The 26,386-nt window shown below is 39.5% G+C and overlaps 3 protein-coding genes across 3 annotated transcripts; 1 reads left to right on the top strand and 2 right to left on the bottom strand.

Moving 5' to 3' along the window:
* Positions 1-3,130: 3,130 nt before the first annotated feature.
* On the bottom strand, positions 3,131-5,191 carry crygs2 (crystallin, gamma S2). The gene is made up of 3 exons (XM_077617105.1): positions 5,038-5,191; positions 4,468-4,710; positions 3,131-3,523 (listed from the first exon to the last, which is right to left on the bottom strand). Exons 1-3 carry the CDS (start codon positions 5,044-5,046, stop codon positions 3,251-3,253), a joined length of 525 nt encoding a protein of 174 aa, XP_077473231.1. The 5' UTR covers positions 5,047-5,191; the 3' UTR covers positions 3,131-3,250.
* A 1,821-nt stretch (positions 5,192-7,012) lies between these two features.
* On the bottom strand, positions 7,013-18,435 carry tbccd1 (TBCC domain containing 1). The gene is made up of 9 exons (XM_077617104.1): positions 18,233-18,435; positions 17,296-17,360; positions 16,961-17,227; positions 16,259-16,411; positions 13,311-13,427; positions 11,981-12,230; positions 11,718-11,904; positions 10,447-10,962; positions 7,013-7,446 (listed from the first exon to the last, which is right to left on the bottom strand). Exons 1-9 carry the CDS (start codon positions 18,270-18,272, stop codon positions 7,233-7,235), a joined length of 1,809 nt encoding a protein of 602 aa, XP_077473230.1. The 5' UTR covers positions 18,273-18,435; the 3' UTR covers positions 7,013-7,232.
* Positions 18,436-18,856: 421 nt separating this feature from the next.
* dnajb11 (DnaJ heat shock protein family (Hsp40) member B11) lies at positions 18,857-25,891 on the top strand. The gene is made up of 10 exons (XM_077617818.1): positions 18,857-19,083; positions 19,380-19,536; positions 20,372-20,469; positions 20,964-21,096; positions 22,063-22,205; positions 22,299-22,381; positions 23,252-23,309; positions 23,394-23,505; positions 23,578-23,737; positions 25,152-25,891. Exons 1-10 carry the CDS (start codon positions 19,010-19,012, stop codon positions 25,235-25,237), a joined length of 1,104 nt encoding a protein of 367 aa, XP_077473944.1. The 5' UTR covers positions 18,857-19,009; the 3' UTR covers positions 25,238-25,891.
* The last annotated feature ends 495 nt before the right edge of the window (positions 25,892-26,386 follow it).

The raw sequence follows: 26,386 nt of genomic DNA, 5'->3' as shown, positions 1-26,386 counted from the left end.
TGTCAAAGACTTCTAATTTGTGCGCATATAAGCCGTACCCTTGATTCAGCCATTTTTTTGCAACAAATACGGCATGTATATATCCGAGAAAATACGGTATGTCTGGAGCAGTGACCGGACGTATGGTCGCCGGACTTTTGGTCGCCAGACGTTTGGTCGCCCGGACCCAAACAACGGCGACCAAAAGTCTGGCGACCAAAAGTCCGGCGACAAAATAAGGTAAAACGACACGGTCTACGCATCAATAAAAGCCAACAATGGCCCTTAGCAGTTTCACTGAGCGGACGTGTGAGTGTATAAGAGTTTGTATGTACGTGAGTTGTCCCCTTAGGAAGGGACGTCAGTCAGGGTCTTAACAAGTTCTCCAACAAAACACAATAAAAGTACGGGAAATTTGGAGCTTTTCTTTAGCCTAATAATTAATAGGGCATTAAGTATGACTGAATAATAATTTGCAGTTTGTATTTAGGGAATTTGAGCAACAATTTTAAATGGTAATTATCAATAACCTTCCGGGCGACCAAACATCCGGCGACCAAATGTCCGAGTACCGTCTGGAGCCACCAAAAATTTAAAATCTTTATGTGAACCTTAGAATGAAAGCAACACCTACTGTATCTTGTTAGTAGCCTATTATCAAAATGACTAATTTGGCTACAATGAGTATTCATGATTATGTTTATTTTCCCAGAAGTGCATTCTATAGAGAGCGACACGTCACGTGACTGCTCTGTTGTACAATTCCACTTCAAGTTTAACTTAATTCCAATATTAATGAATTGTTTTATTGCTATGAGGACATTAAAGAAATGCAATTTTTGATGTCATTTTTATTTTAAGGATTCGACAAAACGAACAAAATGGAATGTGCATAACTTGCCTTTTCACCATCTATGCACAGCAGTGGTAGAATTTGGTGATGCAATCCACTTGTAAAATCATTTTTTTTCTCATTTGTGCACTCCTAATTTCTCCAGAAGCAATACAATCGCAATTTTTATCTCCTTCCCAACTAGGTTTTTGACTGCAAATGTAGCATGCCTTAGCTGGACATGTCTTTCCATTTGACCCTATTTGTTATTTGACAACTTCTCGCTACAAAGCGAACATTTAGGCAATCCTTGTGCATTAGCAATGAATGCAAATGATGTGGTCCAAGAAACATTGAATCGTCTGTTTTCTTCCAGTATTTTTCTCTTTTCCCCTTGGGATCCATGGCCCATGACATAGTCGCCGGTTTGTTTACGAAATCGACCTGCCTCGGATCCTGCCCTGCTGATAGAAACGTGTATGGCAGGCTACGACGCAAATCTTTGTTGACAGAAATGTTGAGATTTGATCTTCACGTTTTTGCAGCAATGCAAAATGTTAACATTTGTATCATGTTTATCCTCCTACAGAAAATATATTTCTGTCGCCCCATTTTTTAAAAAGCTTCAGGGATCCACAAGGACAGTGATAAAGAGCCGCATGCGGCTCAAGAACTTATGGTTGCTGAACCCCGCGCTAACCACCCGTCCCCCGGGCCACATCTTGAATTTTGTTTTCCAATCCAAGATGGTGCCGTTCACGCTGGAGCCAGTGGCAGTAGCTCTGTACACTCTTATGTTTTTCGTGTTTTACAGCCCTTCTATCTTTTTTTAAATTAAATTTTAATATTTCTTAATACATTCCTTTTTACTTTACTTTAATGTTTTTACAACTTTCCTTGTTCTGTTAGCCTGGCTTCTTTTGGCTACTTCTTTTTTGGAACCATTCAGCCATGCCTACGCTGTCACACACATGGGACTAGCTGTCACACACATGGAACTAGCTGTTACAATACGCAGTGGAAGGAGCAACACCTCGGTGCCGCCGGAGATTTGGAGCTGGACAAAAGTGCCGGGAGAAGAGGCAACGCTTCTGACCAACCATTCCATCGTGGGATAAGATGGAAGAGCTGTCGGCGCTTACCAGCAACGGAGTCGAGGTGCCCTACTCTGCTGCTGTTGTCTTCGGCTCCAGACTACTGAGGAACTGTGCAGATGGGCTTGGAGGAGTGACTCTGCATGTTCTCTGCCTCGGTCGCAGTCTGTAGGGGTTCCCCATCTCGTGGAGGACTTCCTGTGTGTGGTTCCAGTTTTTGTCCAACTTTACAACGTCTTTTTGAGTATCCGTTTTTGCTACCGAAACCAAGATTCAAGTTCAAGTGGCAGCCGGTGGCGGTAGCTCCGTCCACTCTTGCTCGTTTTGTGTTTTTGCTCTGGTGATTCTTAATGATCCCATTGACTTTGATTTGCTTTGTACTTTGTGCTTTTGCTTAGTTGTTCTGCGGCCTTTGCGATTGTACTGTCTAACTTATAGCTATGCCTTTTCTTGCTACTGTCACAATGAAATTTCCCGAATAAGGGATGAATAAAGTTATCCAATCCAATATTGGAACAATAATTTGTATATCAAAGGGTTCTGTAAATTGAGTTACAGGTGTTCATTCAAACCGAATAAGAGGATACCTGTGTAGTCAGTTGATTGTAGTCCCTTATTTTAGAAGACCCATCATTGGTTAAACTGTCGGCACTAGATCAGTTGGAACAAAGACCAGGACTTTTTACGGAATCGGTTTGATAGGCCTGTTTTAAAGGGAAGTTTCAAGCCAGAACTTTTTTAACTTTCCAAAGGATTCTGGCATTTTAAACTAAAGTCATCTGTTCAAAACAGGATTAGGGTTTGAGATTAGGATTTAAAGAAATATTTATGTGTTCAGATGGAAGTTGCAGAATTTTGGTGACAGTACAGAGTTAAAATTCTAGGTAAGGTTTCAGCTTGAACTAGCATTACTGAAACTATGTTTAAAAGAAAAGTTAATGTTAAATTGTGACTGCAAACTAAGTTTCAAACACGGGTTAGGGTTAGGTAAATGTTGCATGAGGGATGAAGTTTCAAAATGGGATTTTCTATTACTGTGAGGGAATCATAGTGTCACACTCATAGGATTAAAGCCACGTTGCCCAAATAAAGTTGATCATGTATGTCAACTATATGAAATGAAACAGTACATGTTTACATTCACTTTAAGTATCAACTGAAGAATTTATACCGCACAAACGCAACTGTTGAATTGCAGAGCTTTTTAAAATGAAAGACATCTCAGTCTGCTGGACAGGCTTTTATTTTGCTAACTTTAGTTGAAAATATCTTAATTTTAATTTCCTGTCATGGCATAGGCTGAGCGAGGAGGTGGTGGGATAAGGGGTGTCTATGGAAGGGGGACTTATTGAGTGAAGCGCCTGAATGACTGGACTGCAGCACTTGCCGCGCCCCAATCACCGGGTTTGCGGTACTCGCCCTTTTCCAGGAAGTATTGTCGCCCCCGGTAATTGGGGTGCTCGTAGAACACCCACCAACCATCGGAGACTTTGCACGAGTTCACCTCCCTCCAGCGGAACTTCTCCAGGAGCGAAGGGCAGTCCTCTGTGGCCTCAAAAGCCTTACCCCCAAAGTCAGCCTTCTCATACAGCTGCATCTTGTAGAGGCCCCCGCTGGCCTGAAATGATAGAAGAATAGAGATAGTCTAGGACACATGTTTCTAAGTGGCGGCCCAGGGGCCAAATCTGGCCCGCCGCATCATTTTGTGCGGCCTGGGAAAGTTGTTTCAGGATCAAATTCAAATGAAGATTATAGATGTATATTATATTTCATGTTCTTCCCCCTTTTAAATCAATGATTGCAAATTTTTAATCCATTTTTTTCTGTATTTTTTAATTTAAAAAGCATTTAGTAAAATCTAAAATATATTAAAAATATTTTCTGTTATCCACTTTATTATTGAAAATAAAAAATATTTTGTTTCCTTTTGAAATGAAAAACAAATGATTAAAAGATGTTTTCCCTCAAAGCTCAAACAGTGTTAGATCTATAAAAAAAACTGAATATTTAGGGCATTGATCCATTTCTTTTAATCCGATAAAAAAAGTCTAAATTTTGGGCATGTGATCCATTTCTTTTAGTCTGATTTAAAAAATCTAAATTTTGGGCATTTGATCCATTTCTTTTAATCCGATTAAAAAAATAAAAAAGAAGTCTAAATTTTGGGCATTTGATCCATTTATTTTAGTCTGATTAAAAAAATCTAAATTTTGGGCATTTGATCCATTCCTTTTAATCCGATTTAAAAAAAAAATCTAAATATTATATCTAAAATGGTCCGGCCCACTTGAAATCAATGTTAACGCGGCCCGCGAACCAACCTGAGTCAAGGAAAAGACTCGGCAAGACAACCCAAAAATGGGATCAGACATCGTTTGGAAAAATCGGTGGTTAAGATTGACCTTAAAGCCAATCAATCATACATGGGCCTTGTCCAAGTGTAGATTGATTTTTAAGGGGCAACGACTGAATGGGTTAGCAGGACATGAAGCTAACCACGTTTTTTTTTGCATGAAAAACCCTGCCATGGTGATAAATGTTCTCATAAACTGTCCAACTTACAAAGTGGATCATCTTGCAGGAGCTGACGCGGTCATTGAGGCCCATCCAGCGCTGGTATTCCGGGTACTCGCCCCGGGTCAAGATGTATTGGTAGCCCAAGTAGTTGGGCCGCTCGTACACCACCCAAGCGCCGTTCTCCACTCGGATGGAGTTACAGCGGCTCAAATAGGTGTGAAAATCTGAGCAGTCGCTGTCACATTCGTAGCGGCGACCCTGAAAGTTTTTGTCCTCATAGAAGACAATCTTCGGGCGAGACAATATTGAACATTTTCAGCAATGAAATGAAATATCTTTCTTTCCTATTTAGATAAGAATTACATTTGAATTGAAGTAGGGATTCACATACCTGTCAACCTCTGCCGATAACTGCCCTTATAAATGATTATGATTCCCCTTACAAACCCCCCAAAAACCTTACAAACACCGTACGACTCGTACGGTGTTTGTAAGGTTTTTGGGGGGTTTGTAAGGGGAATCATAATCATTTATAAGGGCAGTTATCGGCAGAGGTTGACAGGTATGGATTCAATCCAAAGACACAGTTGGGAAACCAACTTTGCCTCAACTCACCCTGCCCATCTTGGATAGATTGTTTCGGTAATGCCTCTGTGATGCTAAGGTGGCGGTCGGTGTTTGCCCTGAGGTCTCGATCTTGCACTGAGACCTCTATGACTCCCTTTTATAGCCCTGCCTCCCCACAGTGGGGGGCAAGCAGGGGAACAATCGCTTTGTCATGAAGATGAGATCCAAAAATTGAGTCAGTGATTCTAGCGCTATTCAGTTTTTCCAGAAAAGCGAGGCAGGATTACAGCATAATGAATGCGGGCATGGTAAGCGTCCAATAACCCCACTTGTCCACTGGCTGCATCCAACACCAGTCCTCCCCCCAACATATTTCATGTGCCAGCTACGCTGGGTTGCCCCCACCTGGCGAGGGTGGAGCTGCCAACTCGTGACTCTTTTCTGCCTTGTGGATGCATCCAGATGCTGTCCAGTGGAACCATTTCATTTGATATCTTTGTAATTAAAACATTGAAAAAGTCACAAAGATTATTAAATGAATATCTTTATTTTAGGGAAACAAAAGGATGCATCATGTGTTTACTGTAAATTTCTCCAATTCAATACGCAACAGTTTTTTTAATAGCTCATTATTTGGGGGGCATTTACAATCAAACCATATATAAATGTCTTATGTACAGAGAAACCTTAACATATTCAACAAAAGAAGTGCAAACAATGAGCCATTTAGGCTGAATGAATTTGTTTAAAAAATATAATATATACATAAATCAGTGGCTTTATAGAAGAATAAACTTGGAAGCACGTGAGTTGTAACTTACATACATGACTGACTTAATACTTCTATATCAGACATGGGCAAACTACGGCCCGCGGGCCATATACAGCCCGTTAGGGCTTTTAATCCGGCCCGCCGACATTGTCCAAATTATTATAATTTTTTTATGCGGTCAAAATACAGGAAATCATTGGATGACCTTCATGAGCAATTCTGTTGTCGGTTTTGTGATTTTGGAAAAATTGACAGCTGGTGTCATGTCCTTTCTCACAAGACCCGGAAACGGTTCTACAGGAGTTGCAGTTGGAACTGATTGATCTCCAATGTGACAAGTTCAAGTCCCTGAAAGTCTCTGAGTTTTAGGCTTCATTAAGTGCAGCGAATTTTCCAAACATCCATTTGGCTCTACATATGTGTGAACAGACCTTTAGTCTGATGAAAACCAAGAAAGCACCCCAAAAGTCCCAGATGAGTGATGTGTATGTTAATACTTTAGTCCTTTTTTTCTGTTTATGTTTCATATGTACTGTTAACGGATGCAGTTTTTTATATGTATCGTATCTTGTGCTGACCCGGCCCGCCTGTCAAATTTTTAAAGTCAATGTGGCCCCCGGGCCGAAAAGTTTGCCCAACCCTGTTCTATTTTCATCAACTAAAAATGTCTAATATATAATTCTCATTTCCAATTACTGAAAAAATGGGGAGCAATTCTACAGGAGTAGTTTTTCTTGTTGTACTGAAACACTGAAAAAAAGCATGATTCCAAAATAATATTTAGACACGCAACTGGTTATCAAATAAATCCAGTGCTAAACCATTTTTTAAAATCGGCTATTTTAGCTTTTTCAAATTCCTTTGAATACCATTTCTATATCCTATTTGTAATGGTTCAATTATAAACATTTGCTTTTTTATTTTCAGGTTTTGTGCGAAGTCTGTGAGCTACTGAATGCTAGTCTTATTCATATTTATACGATATTTATATACTATCCAGGGTTGGGCAAACTTTTCGGCCCGGGGGCCACATTGACTTTAAAAATTTGACAGGCGGGCCGGGTCAGCACAAGATACGATACATATAAAAACTGCATCCGTTAACAGTACATATGAAACATAAACAGAAAAAAGGACTAAAGGAAATGACACAAGCTGTCAATTTTTCCAAAATCACAAAACCGACGGCAGAATTGCTCATGCAGGTCATCCAATGATTTCCTGTATTTTCACCGAAAAAAAATAAAAAAAATAAAAAATTGGACAACGTCGGCGGGCCGGATTAAAAGGCCTAACGGGCCGTATATGGCCCGCGGGCCGTAGTTTGCCCATGTCTGTACTAATCCATAAAAACTACACAAGTTTTGTCCTTCCCTTCAGTAGTCTGAATGCAAAAAAAAAGAAGAAGAAAAAACAACACAATACTCACAATGGGCAAGTCCTTCACACAATGAAGAAGATAGTCAATGGTTCAACAAGCCATAGTTGACTGTTCAATTGTCTCTCCTGTCTTCACAAACATGACTTTGTTCACTGGCGTCTCAGTGAATGAGCACCCATTAGAAACTTGCAGTGAGGACGCGGAAGGCGGGATAAGGCTGTCCAGTTCCTGCCGGTGGCCTGTCTCCTGTAGCCACGTGTAGAACTTTGCCTCCACCAGCTCCTTGAATTTGCCTTTTTGCTCCCTTTGCACAGAATAGACAACAGATTTTAGAAGTAATCAACAGACACAAGAAGACCTGCTCGGTTAATGTCCTGTTGGTTTTTTTGGCACTTATATTTACTATATACAGTATTACTCAGTGGTGGACCATCAAAAATATCTGAATCACAGACTGATGTTAATTATGTTTTGTCCATGAATACTTATGAAATAATTCCAAATTGTCTATCAGCTTCCTTTCATTGCTTTTCCTCTGGTTGCGCTGCTTCCAGATGTGTTTTCATATTTAAGCATCTAACCAATCAATTTCAGCCATTATTTGTTGCCAGGGTCAGAAATCTGCCTTGAGGCCTTCACAATCAGTTCTGCAGGCTCTGCTGCATAAAAGAAGCATCGGTAGAACTGTTGCTTTAACCAATCAGATTTCGACACCAAGGCCATCTCATAGGCGTAGGGATGTGTCATCGCTTTCACTAACTATGATTGGATAGTGATAGAGTGGACTAGCCAGAGCTACTAAACTGTATCTGGAGCGAGCTGCACAAGCAAATATATTGTTGTGTTCATTTAATAGCGGTTTTGTCAACCCGCAATGGCTGAAGGAGAAGAAATGGATTTGTTTTCAGATTTACTGTCAAAGCCATTTTTAAGACGGACTTTTCAAGAAAAGCTGGACATCATTGAGAAAGGTCGGACAACTCCGAAGCAAGCAAGCCTGTTACAAACAGAAACGAACATTTTCAGCACTAAATATAAACTTATGCCAGAAATATAACAGGACAGCCTCAACTTTCAGCATTAGCTTTGATGGCGATAGAAAAGAAGGAGGAAAGAAAGGAGGATGGATTTTATGTACAGTTCCAAAAAGATTTTTGGTGAGTAAAATATGGCTATATTCCTAAATAATATTTCAATTGTATGAGGTTATTATTGATATTTTTTATGTGTCACAGCTGTAGCTGCAGTAAAGGTTTTATAGCCATAAAATAGTTTTTGAGGGTTGGATTGATTCAGATATAGAATTGAAGGTGTCGGATTGAAATTCACGGCCCGCCACTGGTACACACCGAACTCGTTCGTAAGTAGGGGACCGTCTGTACTGAAAAAGTTCTATAAAACCACAGCGAATGCATATGCATATAGCTTTAAGTCCTTTATGTATACAGACGCTCCCCTACTTACGAACGAGTTAGGTTCCGAGCAATTGTTCATAAGTTGAATTTGTTTGTAAGTTGATTCAGTGCTATATTTTGTATTATAATTTATGTTTAAGGCCTATATAAGTATATTGAAGGTTTATATAAGTGCATTTGTATGTTTAAGGCTTGTATAAGTAACACGTATTGGTTTGTACTGAAAAAAACATTTAATAAAATGGAGAGAATATGTACAGTACTGTATAGAGAGAGAGATTTATGTATTAGAAACTGGCCGAAAGAAGCGATCTAACGACGATTGCACAGTTTTCTTGTTTTTTTCATCATAAGTAATGTGGTAGCACTGTATGGCATCATTCAATTGATTTGCAAACTTTGTGCAACGTTCAATATTTGGGTCCTGCTGCTCGATCTTTCTGTTTATAAATGGTACTGACGGTCGAACGATTCAAGTTGTACGCCCGTGAAACGCTCACCACTCTCACGCGCATCAAGCTTCGTTATTATTGCCACTCGTTTCAAATGAAATGGCTTGCCTCTTCCTTGCAACTCCCTCAATAGAAGCCTTTCGCTTTTTACCAACCATATTCAATAATGGATGCACGAGATATTTAATGATACAAATGAAAAAGGTTCTTTGCGCACTGGAGATACGTTCACGCACTTCCGCATTGCAACGAAGAAGGTAGATGCTGGGTGAGCTGAGCCCTCACAGCGCCAGGCGTATTAGCGGCGGAAAGAAGCACTACTCGGAAAAAAATACAAAATTGAACTTACGAACATTTTTTGTCATAAACGCAATTTGCAGACATGTTCGTATGTACCGTTGTTTGTAACTCGTATGTTCGTAAGTAGGGGAGCGTCTGTATACTGTATGTTTAATGTGACAGATTTTGTAGGAAGTGGCAACACTTGCGTTTGCAAAGCAATTTTACTTAAACACCACTTCAATTAAGAAAAAAATGACTTGGATAACACACTTCAAGCAGGGCACACCCCAATTTCAACCTCTTATCCCTGAAACATTTCAAAATATTGTAAAATGTGTGAAGTGGACCATTAGTAAATTATGTCTCTTCACTAATAATTGATCTTTGCAGGATGAGTATTATTGGTTCCATTGTGAAATGGCCATTCCCTCAATTGTTTGACTTTGGTTGAGGTGTGCGTCATAGTGACTGATGTTATCATAGTGATGTTTTTTCGGGTGTAGTTCTTGGCTATTGTAGTTATGTATATTAAGCGAAACAATTCAGAGTTGTTACATTATGAAGTCAGGGTCATATAGAGTTCAGCATCCCTCGAGCAATTGTGGCACTACCGCCACCATTCACATTATCTAACCCTGTTATTGACTGTTGACTTCAATTCTCGATCCAAACTCTTTCCACGTGGAGTGGAAAAATACAGCTACCAATCAATATCCTTGTTCCAAAATATTTTTTTTGCTATACATGTTAAAGCAGCCATGACTCTCCATTTGGATCACAGGAGGCGGCACTCAAGAAGTACTACATGCTTGTTTTCTGTCTTCCCAATGTTTATTTTTCAAATAAAGTGTAGTCCTTGACTAGAAAAAAATGTCTTTATGCACAATTAAACTTGTTTTTTAAAGTGCAGTTCTTGGACCACATTTTTTGGGGCAACTTTGTGTTTCCATTTAATTTTGCTGTTCCAGCTCTCAGTCCAGTAATTGGAGTTGACCATTAATAGTACACTTAGTGGGAGTTGGCATATAATCAATTACGATTCCTGCCTGAAGCAAGTCTATATATTACTACTGCCAGTGCAATTTATGACATCCCAGGTGGAGTTACCCCCCCACCCCACCCCCCGAAAGGTTGTGCATTATGTTTTCTACTTACTTGTTAAGCCCAGCCTCCATAAGTGTCTTCTGCCATCTTTGTATCCTGTTCTGTTTGTCATCAAGTGCTGCTTGATAGCGGGGCGCCAATCCCCCTGGCACCTCGCACGTATCTCCCTCCATTTGGAAAGGCACCACCAGCATGTGGAACTCCTCTGGGGGCAGGAGGCGGTAGCAAGTCAAGTCCGGGTTAGCGGAGGCCTTTACTGAGTCGTTCCCCAGCGTTAGCGGATGATCCCACAAGTTGGGCACCACTGCCAGGCCCACGCTGGCCATGTGATCCTCAAGGGATGGGTAGAAGGTGTGGAAGGGGCCCAGGGTGATTTCAGTATTGCCAGGCAGGAGCAGCGGTCGTGTTGGCGTCAGGGCATGAAGTATGCAGCGCGACGAGGCCCCGACAACAAGCCTGCCTGTCACGCACACCACCCGTATGTTCTGGCAGCAGTGCACGTGCACGCTGGTCTCCACTGGACCCAGAACCACTGTGCAATCTCTGCACTTGTCCACATTTACAGACCTAGAAACAAAGTAAAAAGATATTCACTGAAATTGGAAATTTGATGGAAACAAGAACAAATTTTACAAGTTGAAAGACAAATTGCTGCAAAAATGTTGAATCTGGATAAGCTATATATATATATATATATATATATATATATATATATATATATATATATATATATATATATACATACATATATATATATATACATATATATATATATATTCAAAATACAATTTAAGAACGTTTGTACACTTTCAGATACATGCATTTACTCATGCACTTTATCCAGATTCAACATTTATGCAGCAATTTGTCTTTCAACTTGTAAAATGTGTTCTTGTTTCAATCAAATTGATATATATATCATTAGATCCAGTTTAAACCCAATGTTTGAGTTCCTGATTACAAATAAATGTTTTGCTTAAATTTTAAAATCTCTGATATTTAGAAAATAATTGTAATATAAAACATATATTGGCAACAAACTATAAACTCGTGTTATTATAGATAATAGACTGCCTATCATAGTAAAAAAAACATTTAAAGCAACATAGGAATACATAAAAACAAGGTATTTTCTGCCATTTATGAAAAAGGTTCTTTAGACATGCATCTATTAATACCTGGATGCCATCTGTATTTTATGATGTTACGCTTATACAGAAGAACACAATTCTACTGACTAACTTGTGTAAATGTATTAAACTTTCATTTCCAGCGTCTTAAACTGCCGACTTGTCTGTCATGAATTGCAAGTGACTATCAACCTGAGAGGCGAGAGGAGGTAGATGTAGGCGTCAGAACATCGGTGGATCTTAATGTTGGCTCCCGTCATTTTGTCAGAGGTCTTGGCCAGGGTCTGCTTGCAGACCTGAGACATGAGCACCATCTTGCTCCCTACTGGGGCCAAATGAGTGTTTCGGGCTATCTTGGCACGCTTTATGCCCCCCTCCACTAAAAACAAAAACAAGAACAATGTCAGGAGAAGCTTTACAGAGGGGATTTGTGCAATTTTAAAGCTTAAGGGTACCTTGTTGGGCCCAGGCTACCCTCTTCCCGGAGCGCAAGCAGGATGTTATGCCAAAAGGGTTAGAGGTAAGGTGGTGTTGAATACAGGCGATAAGCTGATACAGCGGGAAAGAATGGTTGAGCGCAGAGTAACCTGCTTGCATTTGGAGCGGACCTCTACTTAGCAACCTATGGACAGGCTGGACAGAGCTTCCCGGGTGCATGGAACCCTCCAGGAGCAGGCCCAAATTACGCACAGCCGCCAGGGAGATCTGGTATCAGACAAGGTGCAGGTCAGGTATTTCTTACTTGGTGTTAGCTAACAGAAATCTACACATACCGTATTTATCCGAGTATAACGTGCCGTGTGCGGTCGATTGGTTCGCCGGTCTTTTGGTCGCCGTCTTTTGGTCGCCCCGACCGCGACAACGGGCGACCAAAAGACCGGCGACAAAACAAGGTAAAACAACACGGTCTACGCATCAATAAAAGCCAACAATGGCCATGAGCAGTTTCACTGAACCGACGTGTGAGTGTAAAAGAGTTTGTATGTACATGCGTTGTCCCTTTAAGAAGCTACATCAGTCAGGGTCTTAACAAGTTCTCCAACAAAAAACAATAAAAGTCCGGGAAATTTTGAGCTTTTCTTTAGCCTAATAATTACTGGGGCATTAAGTATGACTAAATAGTAATTCACAGTTTGTATTTAGGGAATTTGAGCAACGATTTAAATGGTAATTATCACTTACCTTCCGGGCGACCAAAAGACCGGCGACCAAAAGACCGGCGACCAATCGACCGTGTACCCAACGTGCACCCATAATTTGTGACTAAAAATTGGTATATATTTTTTTCATCAGGTCACACCAAGGATCGCACTGGTACTCGTAATTGGCAAATGATGAACACGTCGCCATGACAAAACATTTATCCACAACATAGGGTAAACTGGTAAAACAAAATACCAGTATAAACACAATTCTACAATGGAATATACCATTTTAAATCCTTAAACTGTAACTCATCATCATCATATTTAAAAAAATTCAAAGTCTCGAGTGAGCGGCTGCCTCGCTAACGTTTCTCTGGAGCAACCTTTTTTAATTTTACCCTCCCCTATAAACTGGCCGAAGGCTATTTGGAGAGGGTTGGCTTTTGGTAGAACGGGCTCTCGCGCGCCATCTGGCGGACAAAGACAGCTTTTACGTCTCCCATTATAACAGCTGCGGAGGGCAGGTTTTCACCAGGATTTGGTCATAAAAGCGAAAACATCGTGTATAACGGGCACCCGAACGTTACTTCAGCTTTTTTGGTACAAAATTTTGCTTGTTATACTCGAATAAATATGGTACCTGGCAATCACGCGGTATCATTCCTGACTCGGACAGTTGTTCCGGCTCCACCAGTAGCTCCAGAAACTCCACCAGGTGGCTCTGCACAAACGAAAGGTGGGCCTGGTCGTCCCAATTCTACTGAACACAAAAAAAAAAAATAAGAATCACATCACACGGGTCTGTGCAGGTTGTGATTAGCTTGTGATTGGTCAAATGTTTCACCCAGCTTTTCAGAAAAGCTGTGATAGACTGGCTTAAGCTCACCAACAAGCCTAATAAGGACATGAGCTACAGATAATAGATGGATCCTGGAGCTCGCCTTACCATTTATGTGACCTTGGCAACGGTTTGGTAGAAGATTGTAAGTTAACACATTTGTTTGTTTTTTGTTGTTGTTTTTTTAGAACTTGAAAAAAAAAGTTAAAAGAAAAAAATGAACCCAAAAGACTGAAAATCAAAACTGAACAGTTTTGAGAGTTGCAGTGGGACTTTTTTAGTTTTAGCTATTTTAAGAGGATATCTGTCTTCGAGCGCTTGCGAGTTTCAGCGTGAATTTTAACATTATGAACGTTTTTGATTTGGATACTTAATATAAAAAAGCATGATGTACTGAAGCCACAAAGTGGTGAAAGATGACAGATACCCATTTCAATAATTTATTTGTACTAGGGAAACCAATATAACAGCTCACCATTTTCAAATATACAATCATAAACAATCAGTGACCAATAGAGCCATATATTCTGTCAGTTTTGCTCTGTTCACGATTAACATTGCGTGCAGCAGCAATCACAGCCATTTTGTTCAAAGGTGTATGGTTTTCAATCCTTGCAAATCACACATTTTATGAGAAACCACAAGGCAACTGCATGCTTGACTTTTCTTAGTTCACAGGCAGTTATTGTGCACCTTGGTTTTTCCACACGCTTCTTGCAAACCTGTTGACTTTTTTGTATGAAACGCTTGATTGTTCAATGACCACACTTCAAAAGCTACGCAATTTTAAGAGTGCTGTTTCGCTCTGCAAGATATCTCACTATTTTAGACTTTTCGGAGCCTGTCGAGTTCCGTCCCTCATCTGACGCATTTTGCCAACGAAAAGAAAGTTGCATAATAATTATGCACACCTGGTATAGGATGTTGATTTCATTAGACCACAACTTTGCTCTTTACTGAGATGAACATCACCTGATATGCTGAATTGGTTGAGGGCTTTCAAGCCTAAACAGCTTGGAATAAGACAATGTGCATAAAGGGGATGATGTGGTCAAAATACTAATTTGCCTAATAATTCTGCACTCCCTGTACTATGTACTCTGTGTTGTTTGTTTGTTCTTGGTGTCATGTTTTTTTCTGTCATCATTGTGCATTTTTGGGCTGGTGTGAATTGTACACTATAGTGAAATTTATAGTCTAAAAAATGCACTACAGTCGTACCTCTACTTACGAAATTAATTGGTTCCAGAACTTTTTTCGTAACTTGAAAATTTCGAAAGTAGAGGTGTACTTTATATGTAAATTCTCTAATTTGTTCCATGCTCCTCACACAACTACCAACTAAACCCTTTAAAATTTGTCAATGTCCCAATTTTGTATGAAAGATGTGAGGAAACACAGGGGCGCCGTTAAGAGATGAACGCTAGTTCCAGACCAACGCTAGGAAGAAGAAGAGGATGACGAGGAAACATGTTTTGAGCATGTTAGCAATAGAGGCTAACACAGAGCATGAACAAAGGACAATAACACAGCCAAAATAAGCGATTATGAGATGAGAGGACAACACCGACCCACTAAAAGATCAAAGCCAATTCTCCATGGCTTTTTCATATTGTCTTTTTTATACTTTCATATTTGAATAAGGAGGAAAGTAACTTATTTACTTATTCACAGAAGTTTGAAGTTTCAAATTTGAAACAAAAAAGATGTGATAGTTATCGCAATAATTATCAAGACTGAGATATATATATTTTTATCGTGATGATATTTTTTTTCAAATCGCCCAGCACTAATATAAATCCTAATGATCGAATTCAAACATGGTGGAGGTGTAAATGTATGAACGTGCATGATTGCGGGAGGTATGTCCACTACCAAATGTAGTACTTTGACTGGAGATAAAGTATTTTGGGGAAATATAAAATGTGGATACAACTCTTTTATTGGCTATGATTCAATATTGTGACCAAGTTGTGAGAGGTGAAAGTTGTATCGTTACCGGACGTTTGGTCGCTGGTCTTTTGGTCGCCGGATGTTTGGTCGCCCGGACCCAAACAACCGGCGACCAAACGTCCGGCGACCGAAAGTCCGGCGACCGAAAGTCCGGCGACCGAAAGTCCGGCGACCGAAAGTCCGGCGACCGAAAGTCCGGCGACCGAAAGTCCGGCGACCGAAAGTCCGGCGACCGAAAGTCCGGCGACCGAAAGTCCGGCGACCGAAAGTCCGGCGACCGAAAGTCCGGCGACCGAAAGTCCGGCGACCGAAAGTCCGGCGACCGAAAGTCCGGCGACCGAAAGTCCGGCGACCGAAAGTCCGGCGACCGAAAGTCCGGCGACCGAAAATCCGGCGACCGAAAGTTCGGCGACCAAAAGTCCGGCGACAAAACAAGGTAAAACAACACGGTCTACGCATCAATCAAAGCCAACAATGGCCATGAGCAGTTTCACTGAGCGGACGTGTGAGTGTATAAGAGTTTGTATGTACATGAGTTGTCCCCCTTAGGAAGTCAGGGTCTTAACAAGTTCTCCAACAAAACACAATAAAAGTACGGGAAATTTGGAGCTTTTCTTTAGCCTAATAATTAATAGGGCATTAAATATGACTAAATAATAATTCGCAGTTTGTATTTAGGGAATTTGAGCAACAATTTTAAATGGTAATTATCAATAACCTTCCGCGCGACCAAAAGTCCGGCAACCAAACGTCCGAGTACCGAGTTGTATAGTACAACTAAAGTAGTAGAGGATAACCTTATTGTGGGTGTTGGTCTTGGCCTCACGTTCCGGCGGAGAATGTGCACGATGGCTGGGCCATTCTTCACCAATGAGAGAGTTACGCAAAGACACACGGTTAAGCTGTTGGATGTGGAGGAAAAGGAGAAACTGCAGTGTGTCCACAGACATCTAAGGAAAAAAGAAACATCAGTTAATGATTAATTAATTAAGCGTGAACGGTTGTCGGACTCCTTGTGCCCTGCGATTGGCAGACAGCCAAAACAAGGTGAACCACCCCCGCCACCCACTTTCGATAGTTCACTGGAATAGGCTTCAGCATCCCCTTGTGACCCTTGTGAGAATAAGTGTTACGGAAAATGAATGTGTACATAAATTATTTGATATATTAGTTAAAAATGAAATGTTGCCTAATTGCTATATAGTTAAAATGTGTAGGCAATTTGATATTTGCCTTTTATATGTAACGTATCCCCATTAAATATAAAACAGGATGTTTGTGTACTGGTTATGTTTAACATATTGCAGACACTACAGTACATTTCACTCCTGAACTGCACAGCATGTACTGCTCTATATAAAAAAAATCAATAAAACAATACATGGTAGGCTTTGTATACTCTAGTAAACACCAGCTGAAAATAGATGTGCTCCACATATAAATCTGCCACCAGCTAGAGTTTAAACAGTTATGAATTTTAAAAAGTTGTTTTGTTTTACCTTTCCCCTCTGCTCATCAAGCTCACTTTTACTTGAACACTGTGAAAGACTCTCAGCCCACTCCAGTCGGTCTGCAGGTGAGTGGCTAGTAAAGAGGTCAAAGGTCTCGAAGTAGAGCCAGGCCAAGTCTTCTGCAAGCTGCAGCTTGCCACAAGCAATGTGTTTCCACATGGGCCAGGTCAAGGAAGGGAAACAACCATCACGGGTGCGTACATAGGTGGCCATCTTACGTAGGTAGTGGAGGCTAAATTTGGAGGAAGGGGCCACCTAAGATGACAGACACCCGAATAAATTTGTAACCGTATGTGGGAAAGATGCATTTATTGGTCACTCACCTGAAGGGCACCCAGGAGGAAGGGTTCCATACGTGGCCATATGCTTACACTATCTGGATCCATGTCTGTGAAAATGTTGAAAATTGGATTACCGTATTTTTTTTTTGCATATAAGCCATATTTGTAACTAGAAAAAATTATGACTGAATCAAGAGTACGGCTTATATGTGCACAAGATTTACAGAGTTGCTATACTCTTTTTCACCAGGTGATGTCGGCAAATTAACGTTTACTATTTGTTGGTTATTTTCTGTTTTTCAGGAGTAAAATAACCATTACTGGATGAATTACTGACTTACTTATGATACTGACCCTAATAATGTGCTTTTGATTCATACATTATCTCAAAAATACCACGTGCGATGATTTTTCTTAACATTTACCCTTCAAAGTAACACATTTGTACTGCCTATTAAGACGATGAATATGGAGGTCTCATCTCGTCTCATCTCAATTTGTGAACCAATTTGTCCTCACTAGGGTCGCGGGGGGTGCTGGAGCCCATCCCAGCTGACTCCGGGCCAGAGGAGGGACCTGGACGGACCTGGACTTGAACCCAGGACCCCAGAACTGTGAGGTCGACGCGGTATCCACTCTTACCGCGCTGCTGAACACCAATTAATCATGAATAAATAAAATGTGTTCATCTATGTATATGACGTAAGATGGTGGCACTTTATGCTTCCATAGCAACCAGACTTCTGCCGCCTTTACTAATTGCAGTAGAAACTTTGCACTCGCCTCCCCTCGGCTAGATCGAACGCATTAATGCGCCTTCTTTTCTCTTATAAGTAACAAGAAGTGCGTTTAACCCTCCAAATGTGTGTGTTTTTGTTTTTTGATCGCTCAAAAGATAATGATTGCAAATCATTTAGCCTAAAATGATGAATTAACCAATGAAAACTAACAAACGCTACTCATGTCAGTGTATACTTACTTTCAGCATTCTTCGAGGGCCATACATCGGCTTTTTCCATCTTGGCGGAAGAAAACCTCGTCGAAATTTCCAAATCATTCAGGTGTTACAAGTAATCTAATATCCTCGGATGTTGTTCAGCGATATGAGCGAGCTGTGAAACATTTCTCCCCAATGTATACTTCTTATTGGCGCACTGTGTTTCCAGTGTACTGCCAGGGTAGCCTCCCTCTTCGATTGCGCATGCGCATGAGGGTCTAACAGGGGAGGGAGACAGCCTCCACTGCTCACCCTCATGCGCATGCGCTAGCAAGTATAAATGACACTACGTACTATCACCATTAATTAAACATTTGTTTTATTATTTCATTTTAATTGTGGTAAAACATCAAACTATAGCAAATAGCCTATTACATTGCTACACTGTCTGATTTCACCTTGATTTGTTTGTTTTGTTTTGCTTAACTTGACAACCTTAACCTAAACTACTATGCTATGTATGCATCTATGTATGCACCTATGTATGCTATCCCAGTAACCCAGAGAAAACCCACACAGGTCTGGGGAGAACATGCGTACATATATGAGCAACCTATAATGTCCTGTATCGCGTTCATTTCAAAGTGTCGTATCACTTTAAATAGGGGCGGGGTATTAATCCAGTTGCCGGTAGGCGGGACTTCCTTGACAAACCGGAAAAGGGCTTTAGTGAAACTGGCAGCTATACTAACCAACCTTCACAAGAAGCCGGTTCTTCTTTCAAAATTTCTTTAAATATATCTAATCAAGGGTTTATTTATGGCTACGAAAGGGGTGAAACTGTGCACTTTGTGCTGCCTCTTTCTCTGGGTAATTACGTCAGTCTTTGCCGGGTAAGTCGTTGGTTTTGCACCGGAGTTCTTGTAACGCAGCATCGCCAGCTGGTACACATGTTCCACTGTGATTGGTTCAACCAGCAGAGCGAGAAATGTTCTGAAGTGCTTGTTTTCTTTTTGTACGTTTTTTGTGTTTATACTGTCATTGAAAGGGACAACGAATGACTAAATGAGAAGAACCGTGCTTTTTATTCTCAAAACGCTGCCATTTTTCATCTTGGTACTGAGCACCAGGATAATGGTTGTGACATACTGTTCTATGTGTATTTAAGATTAATTTCTTTGTTCCTTAGGCGAGATTTTTACGAGATTCTAGGGGTGACCAAGAGTGCATCAGTTAGGGACATCAAGAAAGCTTACAGGAAGCTAGCTCTTCAGTTACACCCCGACAGGAACCAAGATGACCCCAAAGCGCAGGACAAATTCGCCGACCTGGGTGCAGCTTATGAAGTATGAGATTTATATTCCCCTACTAAGATTTAGATGTGGTAATTAAAAAAAAAAATCAGGTTTTGCCGTGAAATACCTTCCGGAAGATCCCGGGGTATTCGGCCAGCTTTGCTATTTCGTTGCCGATGGAAACATAATGCTGGCCATGATTTGTCAAGTAGTAGAATGTGTGGCTGCATCTGATTGGCTTACGTCGTACCTTCAAAAATAACAGGTACACCTGTACTCAGTACAGTAATCCCTCGAATATCACGGCTTCAACCTTTGTGGCTTCACTACTTCACAGATTTATTTCTGGGGATTGTTTTTTTTAAGTTCATAAAAATGTGAAAATCCATGCTGAAACTCACAAGCATAAGCCACTCCAATTTGTTCCGCTTGCTACAAGGACACAGCACTGTAGGGAAATAAAAGGTAGTTATAATAGGGGTGATCCTACTTTGCGGTTTGTCTGGTCTTCATTAACCGCGATATTCATCAAACTCCCCTTTTTATTTTAACATTAAGTTCGTGATCCTATTATTTTAAAAATCAAATTAATCTCATTTCGCAGCAGTCAAGATAAGTAAAGTACTGATGTTATTGCTTAAAATTTATTGGCGTTCCATTGTGAGGATAAGCGATACAGAAAATGAATGTTTAGAAATAGGTTTTATACATTCTTCATTAATAACCACTGACACATGCATAAGCGTCTTGTTTACAGTATTAATGACACCTAATTCAGAGGTGTGTAATTTTGTCATCATGAAGAGCATTCTGACTTTGATTGACACTCTCCAAGGTGTATTAATTTAATGTGTTTAATTTTGTGGTTCTGGTGTTTTATTAAAAGGTACTGTCAGATGAAGAGAAACGGAAACAATATGACAAATTCGGAGAAGATGGACTTCAAGAAGGCCACCACGGTTCACACAATGATATCTTCTCCAGGTTAGAATTGCTAACATAAATGGAGGATAATAGAAAATTAGACAGCCCCTGATATTACATTTTGGAAATTGTAATGTTTCTATTTGATTGTTATTTTACTACTTATAATTAAGTCAATCCTCTTATAAATTGTATTTTTTTTAGTTAGTTATTTTATCTTTTTGGTTTATTAGTCACTGAATATAGAATTTAAATTCAAATATGTATGGAACATCTCACAAAATAAGAAAAACATAAAAAATGTTGGAAAGCAGTCAATTGCTCAAGCGATATAATAGATTTATAATTTAAAGATTTATCAGGGATACATGTTCACTGTATTCCAGCCAAACATGCAAATAATAAAGTTCTTTTATAATTTTCGAAAAACAAAATATGATATTTGAGGTGTGTTGTTCCTGAAAAATGTTGACCTAATTTCACAGACTAGTGATATGAATTACAGTTTCAAGTTACAATTCTTTTGTGTCTGTTTTTTCTGTCTCTTTTTGTAGTTTCTTTGGTGACTTTGGTTTCATGTTCGGAGGTAACCGACAGCAGCAGGACCGAAATATCCCCAGAGGAAATGATATTGTACTTGATTTGGAGGTCACACTTGAAGAAGTCTATTCTGGGAATTTTGTCGAGGTGAGTTGAATGTCCCACGTGGAAAATGCATGTTATGACCATGCTTGTAGAAGATTTCGTCAGATCCTGCCCATGCCCAACCTAACGGGATTCGTGTATAACGCGCACCCGAACTTTGCTTCAGTTTTTGGGTACAAAATTTTGCTCGTTATACTCGAATAACAAACAGTCCATCGATAGCGAACGTGAGGGTGGAGGCGTGGCAAAACGCTAACCGGGAAAACGAAGGTAACAAAAGATTAAGACAAAACTAGAATTCAGTTTTGTGTAAAGTTACATTAAACGTGTGTTTGAGTGTGTCTGTATATATTTATCCAAGTTAATTTAAATTTGTTTGTTCGTATGAGTGCCGTGGATAAAGTCCCCCCGAACAGCCCCCCTCCGCCTCCGTGTGTGTCGTTGACTCTCCCCTCCGTGAAATGTCTAATTTTACATCTATTAAATAAATTTTATTACTATTAAACCACTCGTTATTTATTACTTTGTCAATATATGGCGAATTAGAAGAACTAAAGCATTTTTTTCCAATCCAATATCCTGTTTTGGGTGTTTTTTCAGAGGGTTGGAACGAATTAATTTGTTTTCAATTCATTTCAATGGGAAACGTTCGCTCGAGTTACGAAAAGCTCAACATACGAAAAGCTCGACATACGATCTCAGTCTCGTAACGGATTCCAATCGTATGTCGAGGTACCACTGTATTGAGTTTAGCATATTGCAAAATCGCTGTACAAACGGGGAACTTTCCAGGCCAAAGGAAACCAACAGACTCAATCAGATCCCACTCTCAGGCAATCTACCAGTAATACCTTGGCAGCGGATGTAATGAGCACCCCTGCTCTAAGGCTATGTACGGCTTGCTTGGTCATGTCAGGAGGCAGACAAGTATTACTGACAACTAACGTATTTATATTTTTTACTTTTTGTCAGGCCTTCTTTCAAACGTTCTTTTATTTTGCGGCTCAGGTAGTCCGAAATAAGCCAGTAGCCAAAGACGCCCCCGGATCAAGGAAGTGCAACTGTCGACCGGAGATGAGGACCACTCAGCTCGGCCCGGGCCGATTCCAGATGACCCAAGAGATGGTGTGCGATGATTGTCCTAACATAAAGTGAGTCACCTCTTGTTTAATGTTTATCTATTGAAACCCTTTAAAGTGCTCTCAACAGTGTGAATTTTTGTGTCCTTTGTCGAAATTTGCCAGGCTGGTGAATGAAGAGAGAACTCTGGAGGTGGAAATTGAACAAGGAGTAAGAGATGAGATGGAGTATCCATTTATTGGGGAAGGTAAGCTTCAGGGCTACTAGTATCTCACTGTTATTTTTATGATACAGCTGCATTACATAAAATCAAATATCAGTACCCTTGCTGCTCCAATGAAAATCATGCCTCTACAAAAGCTAGGATTATTTCTATTTGGAAAAACGATAGTATTATTGTGTTTTATTGTCGCGGAACTTATAACCCATCAACAACAAATCACTCACTTTTCGAGAATGGCTTCTTATTGTATAGATGGGGAGAGCTCAAATTCTATACCTTTTAAAATTTCATACGAAATCAAACCAAAGAATCATTGATGAAGAAATATTCCTGTTTAAAGTCAATGGGATCATAAATGAACCAGTTCAGTCACCTTAGTTGCATAAATCATTTCGTTGGGGTAATCTAATTCACCAATAACAAAGTGCAATTGGTAAGAATATTGTTAGATGTACACCTAAGGTAGATTTCTGCAATAGTGTGCTTCTAACAATATTGTTATAATTATCATTCCAACAAAAATAACACAATCACTGAGGTTGAGCCTTGGTTGAGTAAATTATCTATGTTTACTTTACTTTTCTCAGGTAAGATTTATCTTTTTCCCCCCTCAAGTGTGAAATTCTTTCATAATACATAAGCAAACTATTAATTGTATAGTTAATATTATTGATTTCATCAATTAGTTGTGTATGTTTACGATAGTATATGTATTGAGAAAATTAAACAATGATATGACTTCAAAGTCGTAATGGCCCAGTAGGGGAAACCATAATTACAATGTTGTTCCTGTCAAAATAAAAATTGACATCCCTTTTTTAATGCACTATTTCTTTAGTAACTTATTACTTAATTTAATTAAAAAAGAAAAAATCCGTTTGATTTTGTTTACAGGAGAGCCTCACATCGATGGCGAACCCGGAGATCTGCGTTTCCGCATCAAAGTTTTAAAGTAGGAACCACCTTCATTCATAACTTCAGTTCACGTTTTGTTCAGAGGATGAAGGTAGGATTAAAGAGAAGTGTTCTTTCGTAGGCATGCCGTGTTCGAGCGCAGAGGAGATGATCTGTATACCAATGTTACCATCTCCCTGGTGGAGGCGCTGGTAGGCTTTGAAATGGACATTGTTCATTTGGATGGGCACAAGGTACTTTTATCAAGAGAACACCATCATTTGTAGGTGCTGTCAAAGTGCTACATCTTTTTTTGTGTTGATTAGGTGCATATCATGCGGGATAAGATAACCAAGCCCGGGGCCAGGATGTGGAAGAAAGCTGAGGGCCTGCCCAACTTCGAAAACATCAATCTTCGCGGGTCGCTCATCATCACTTTTGACGTGGAGTTCCCGCAGACGCAGTTGGATGAGAATCAGAAATCTGGTGAGTGGTAAAGAAATCATTAAAAATAATAGCTTTAGTTTGAACGCTTTCAATTTCAGTGGGCTCCCAATGTTTGCCATTTTGAACACATGGAATTCTCTTTCTGCAATCTACATACTTGCTCCCTGCATAGGACATTCTGAGTCATCAACCACTCAACTAATCAAGCATAATTAATGTACTTCCTCTAGTTGTTTTATTATCCTGTTTTCGATTTCTATTGAATTTCTAAAAAAATACTTGAAAATGAAATGATCATTTAGTTGCGCTTTATATATTCATAATTAAATACCGTATTTTCTTCACTATAAGCCGCATCTTTTATTTTCTATCTTAAAATATGTTTCAAATATAGTATAAGGCGCACCAGATTATAAAACGTGGCCGTAGTTGGTGGTGGTGGTGGTAATGGTAATATTAGTTGTAGCGGGGGATTGTATTGTACATGCACTAGATGGCGCTATAATAGTAGTGGTTAGGAGTTCTGTTTTACATCTACTAGATTAAGGGTGTCAAACTCGGGTTGGTTCGTGGGCCGCATTAACGTCAACTCGATTTCATGTGCGCTGGACCATTTTAGATATAATCTTTAGATTGTAGATAGAACTGTATTGAAAGCCTTAAATATTCATTTTGGTATAGATCTAAAACATTGTTTACTTGAGCTTTTCTTTCTTAGTAAGGGAAAACATCTTTTAATCATTTGTTTTTCATTTCATTATGTTCAATGATAAAGTGGAAAACAGAAAATATTTTTATATATTTATTTTTAGATTGTACAAAATGCTTTTCGAACTAAAAACAGAAAAATAAAAAAGTTGGATAATAAAAATTCCATTATTGATATAAAAGGGGGAAAATCAGGAAATATATTATAATCTTCATTTGAATTTGATCCTAAAACAGAAAGTGGCAGACATGATTTACTTTCTCTTTGCCACACAAAATGCGGTGGGCCAGATTTGGCCCCCGGGCCGCCACTTTTACACCTGTGTACTAGATGGAACTGTGCTAAAGGGAATTTTATTGTAGAATGATTAACCCATATTGATCCATATATGCGGCGCGTCGGATTATAAGGCGCACTGCCATCTTTTGAAAAAATTGAAGTCTGTGTCCTATTTGTTTAAGTTGTGCCCCTATCATGCGGCAAATACAGTAATTTTCAATGCTGTTCATTTAGGGACAAATTGTGGCATGCTGTACATTTTTTAAGTGAACCTCAAAAGACAACTCATAAGATATGTTGGCAAAGAGTGTATTCCAAACTATCAGATTGTCTATTCCTGAACAGTTCTACATTTTAAAATTTGTCCAAACTGGTGGATATTGTTAAGACAACTATAATGTACCTACATGTAGTATTCGTGCAAATATTGTTATTACGCCTCAATGACTGTAGTTATTCTTGCAGGTGTTCGCAGCCTGCTGAAGCAAGGCTCCATACAGAAGGTATATAATGGACTACAAGCCAAGCTGCTTGGACTGGCGTTTAAGTGACAAACACAACAACAACAACAAAACAGCAACAACAGCAGCAGCAGCAGCAGCAGCAGCAGCAGCCACCGCAGGACAAATGTGACCTGCACTACTTCTGGCTACAGTCTAATTGTTTTGTTTTCCTAACTCAGGATGTCTTGAATTTGTGTTTCACATTTCAACATCATATTGTGCTCTTTGCTCATTTAAATCACATTGTCAGGTTTATTTACAATTTTAGGGTGTATGAAAGAAGTAGTTGCTGACGTCTGTTCGTTTTTGTAATAACTCAAACGAGTCCTGCAGGGCCTAAGACCTTTATACAATTTGACATTATTGATGCAGCTCGCAGAGGTTTAGGGACATTGTTTGGGTTTTTTTTAGGCCTCGAAGGCTCTGACTTTTACGTTTTTTTTTCCCAATCATGTATAAGTATGCTGCTGGAGAACCAGCACACTTGTGAACAAAATGGATAATATAAATTATAAAGAAAGTGACATTTCTAATGATGCCTCTTTTTACTCTGCATTGAAATTCCTAATGACTGGAGAGACTTACCAAATGTATTTTCTTTCCTCATGGTTTAAGAGTAGAAGTTTTGAATTATTTTCTGTTTTACAAAAGCTAAATGCTGCCTCCAAATGTGAATAAAAGGTAATTTTGTTTTCATTTTCATTTTTAGTACTGGTTGGAGTTATCTGATATTTTGTGGATAAATATAGAATTCTACCAGTTTTAATAAGGATTTCATTGCCTTCATTTGCGATTACAGTCGTACCTCTACTAAATTAATTGATTTCAGAACTTTTTCATAACTTGAAAATTTCGTAAGTACAGCAGTACTTTATGTGTAAATTCACTAATTCGTTTCACGGTGTTCTAAAATTGTTCCACGTGTCCCAAGGGGTGAAATTTTGTATGAAAGAATGTGAGGAAACCCAAAAATTAGAAAAAAATATATTGCATTTGTACAGTTTTTAATTGCTTAATAAGGGGAATTGTAATCATTAATAAAGGAAACATTTAGCTAAGGTGGACAAGTATGTAAGAAAGAATCTTGAAACATGGATAGTGGTTGTTCACAGAAAAGGAAATGCATTTACTTTTTCGGGGATTTTGTAATTTGGATCTCTGTCGTATCTCAAGTAACTCAAAAGTAAATTTTAAAAT

The sequence above is a fragment of the Stigmatopora argus genome, chromosome 13 (genome assembly GCF_051989625.1).
Source record: "Stigmatopora argus isolate UIUO_Sarg chromosome 13, RoL_Sarg_1.0, whole genome shotgun sequence".
In the NCBI taxonomy this organism is placed as follows: Eukaryota; Metazoa; Chordata; class Actinopteri; order Syngnathiformes; family Syngnathidae; genus Stigmatopora; species Stigmatopora argus.
This window is presented reverse-complemented; position numbering and strand designations above follow the sequence as displayed.

Excerpts from the sequence above, each read along its gene's own strand:
- crygs2 (XM_077617105.1), bottom strand. Across the intron at positions 3,524-4,467 it reads CCTGCAAGATGATCCACTTT|GCCAGCGGGGGCCTCTACAA; the intron begins GTAAGTTGGACA and ends CTATCATTTCAG.
- tbccd1 (XM_077617104.1), bottom strand. The coding sequence starts at position 18,272 with ATGGAAAAAGCCGATGTATGGCCCTCGAAGAATGCTGAAA. Across the intron at positions 16,412-16,960 it reads TTGATGAGCAGAGGGGAAAG|ATGTCTGTGGACACACTGCA; the intron begins GTAAAACAAAAC and ends TTTTTTCCTTAG. Across the intron at positions 12,231-13,310 it reads TGATACCGCGTGATTGCCAG|ATCTCCCTGGCGGCTGTGCG; the intron begins GTACCATATTTA and ends GTCTGATACCAG.
- dnajb11 (XM_077617818.1), top strand. The coding sequence starts at position 19,010 with ATGGCTACGAAAGGGGTGAAACTGTGCACTTTGTGCTGCCTCTTTCTC. Across the intron at positions 21,097-22,062 it reads ATTCTGGGAATTTTGTCGAG|GTAGTCCGAAATAAGCCAGT; the intron begins GTGAGTTGAATG and ends TTTGCGGCTCAG. Across the intron at positions 23,310-23,393 it reads TTCCGCATCAAAGTTTTAAA|GCATGCCGTGTTCGAGCGCA; the intron begins GTAGGAACCACC and ends GTTCTTTCGTAG.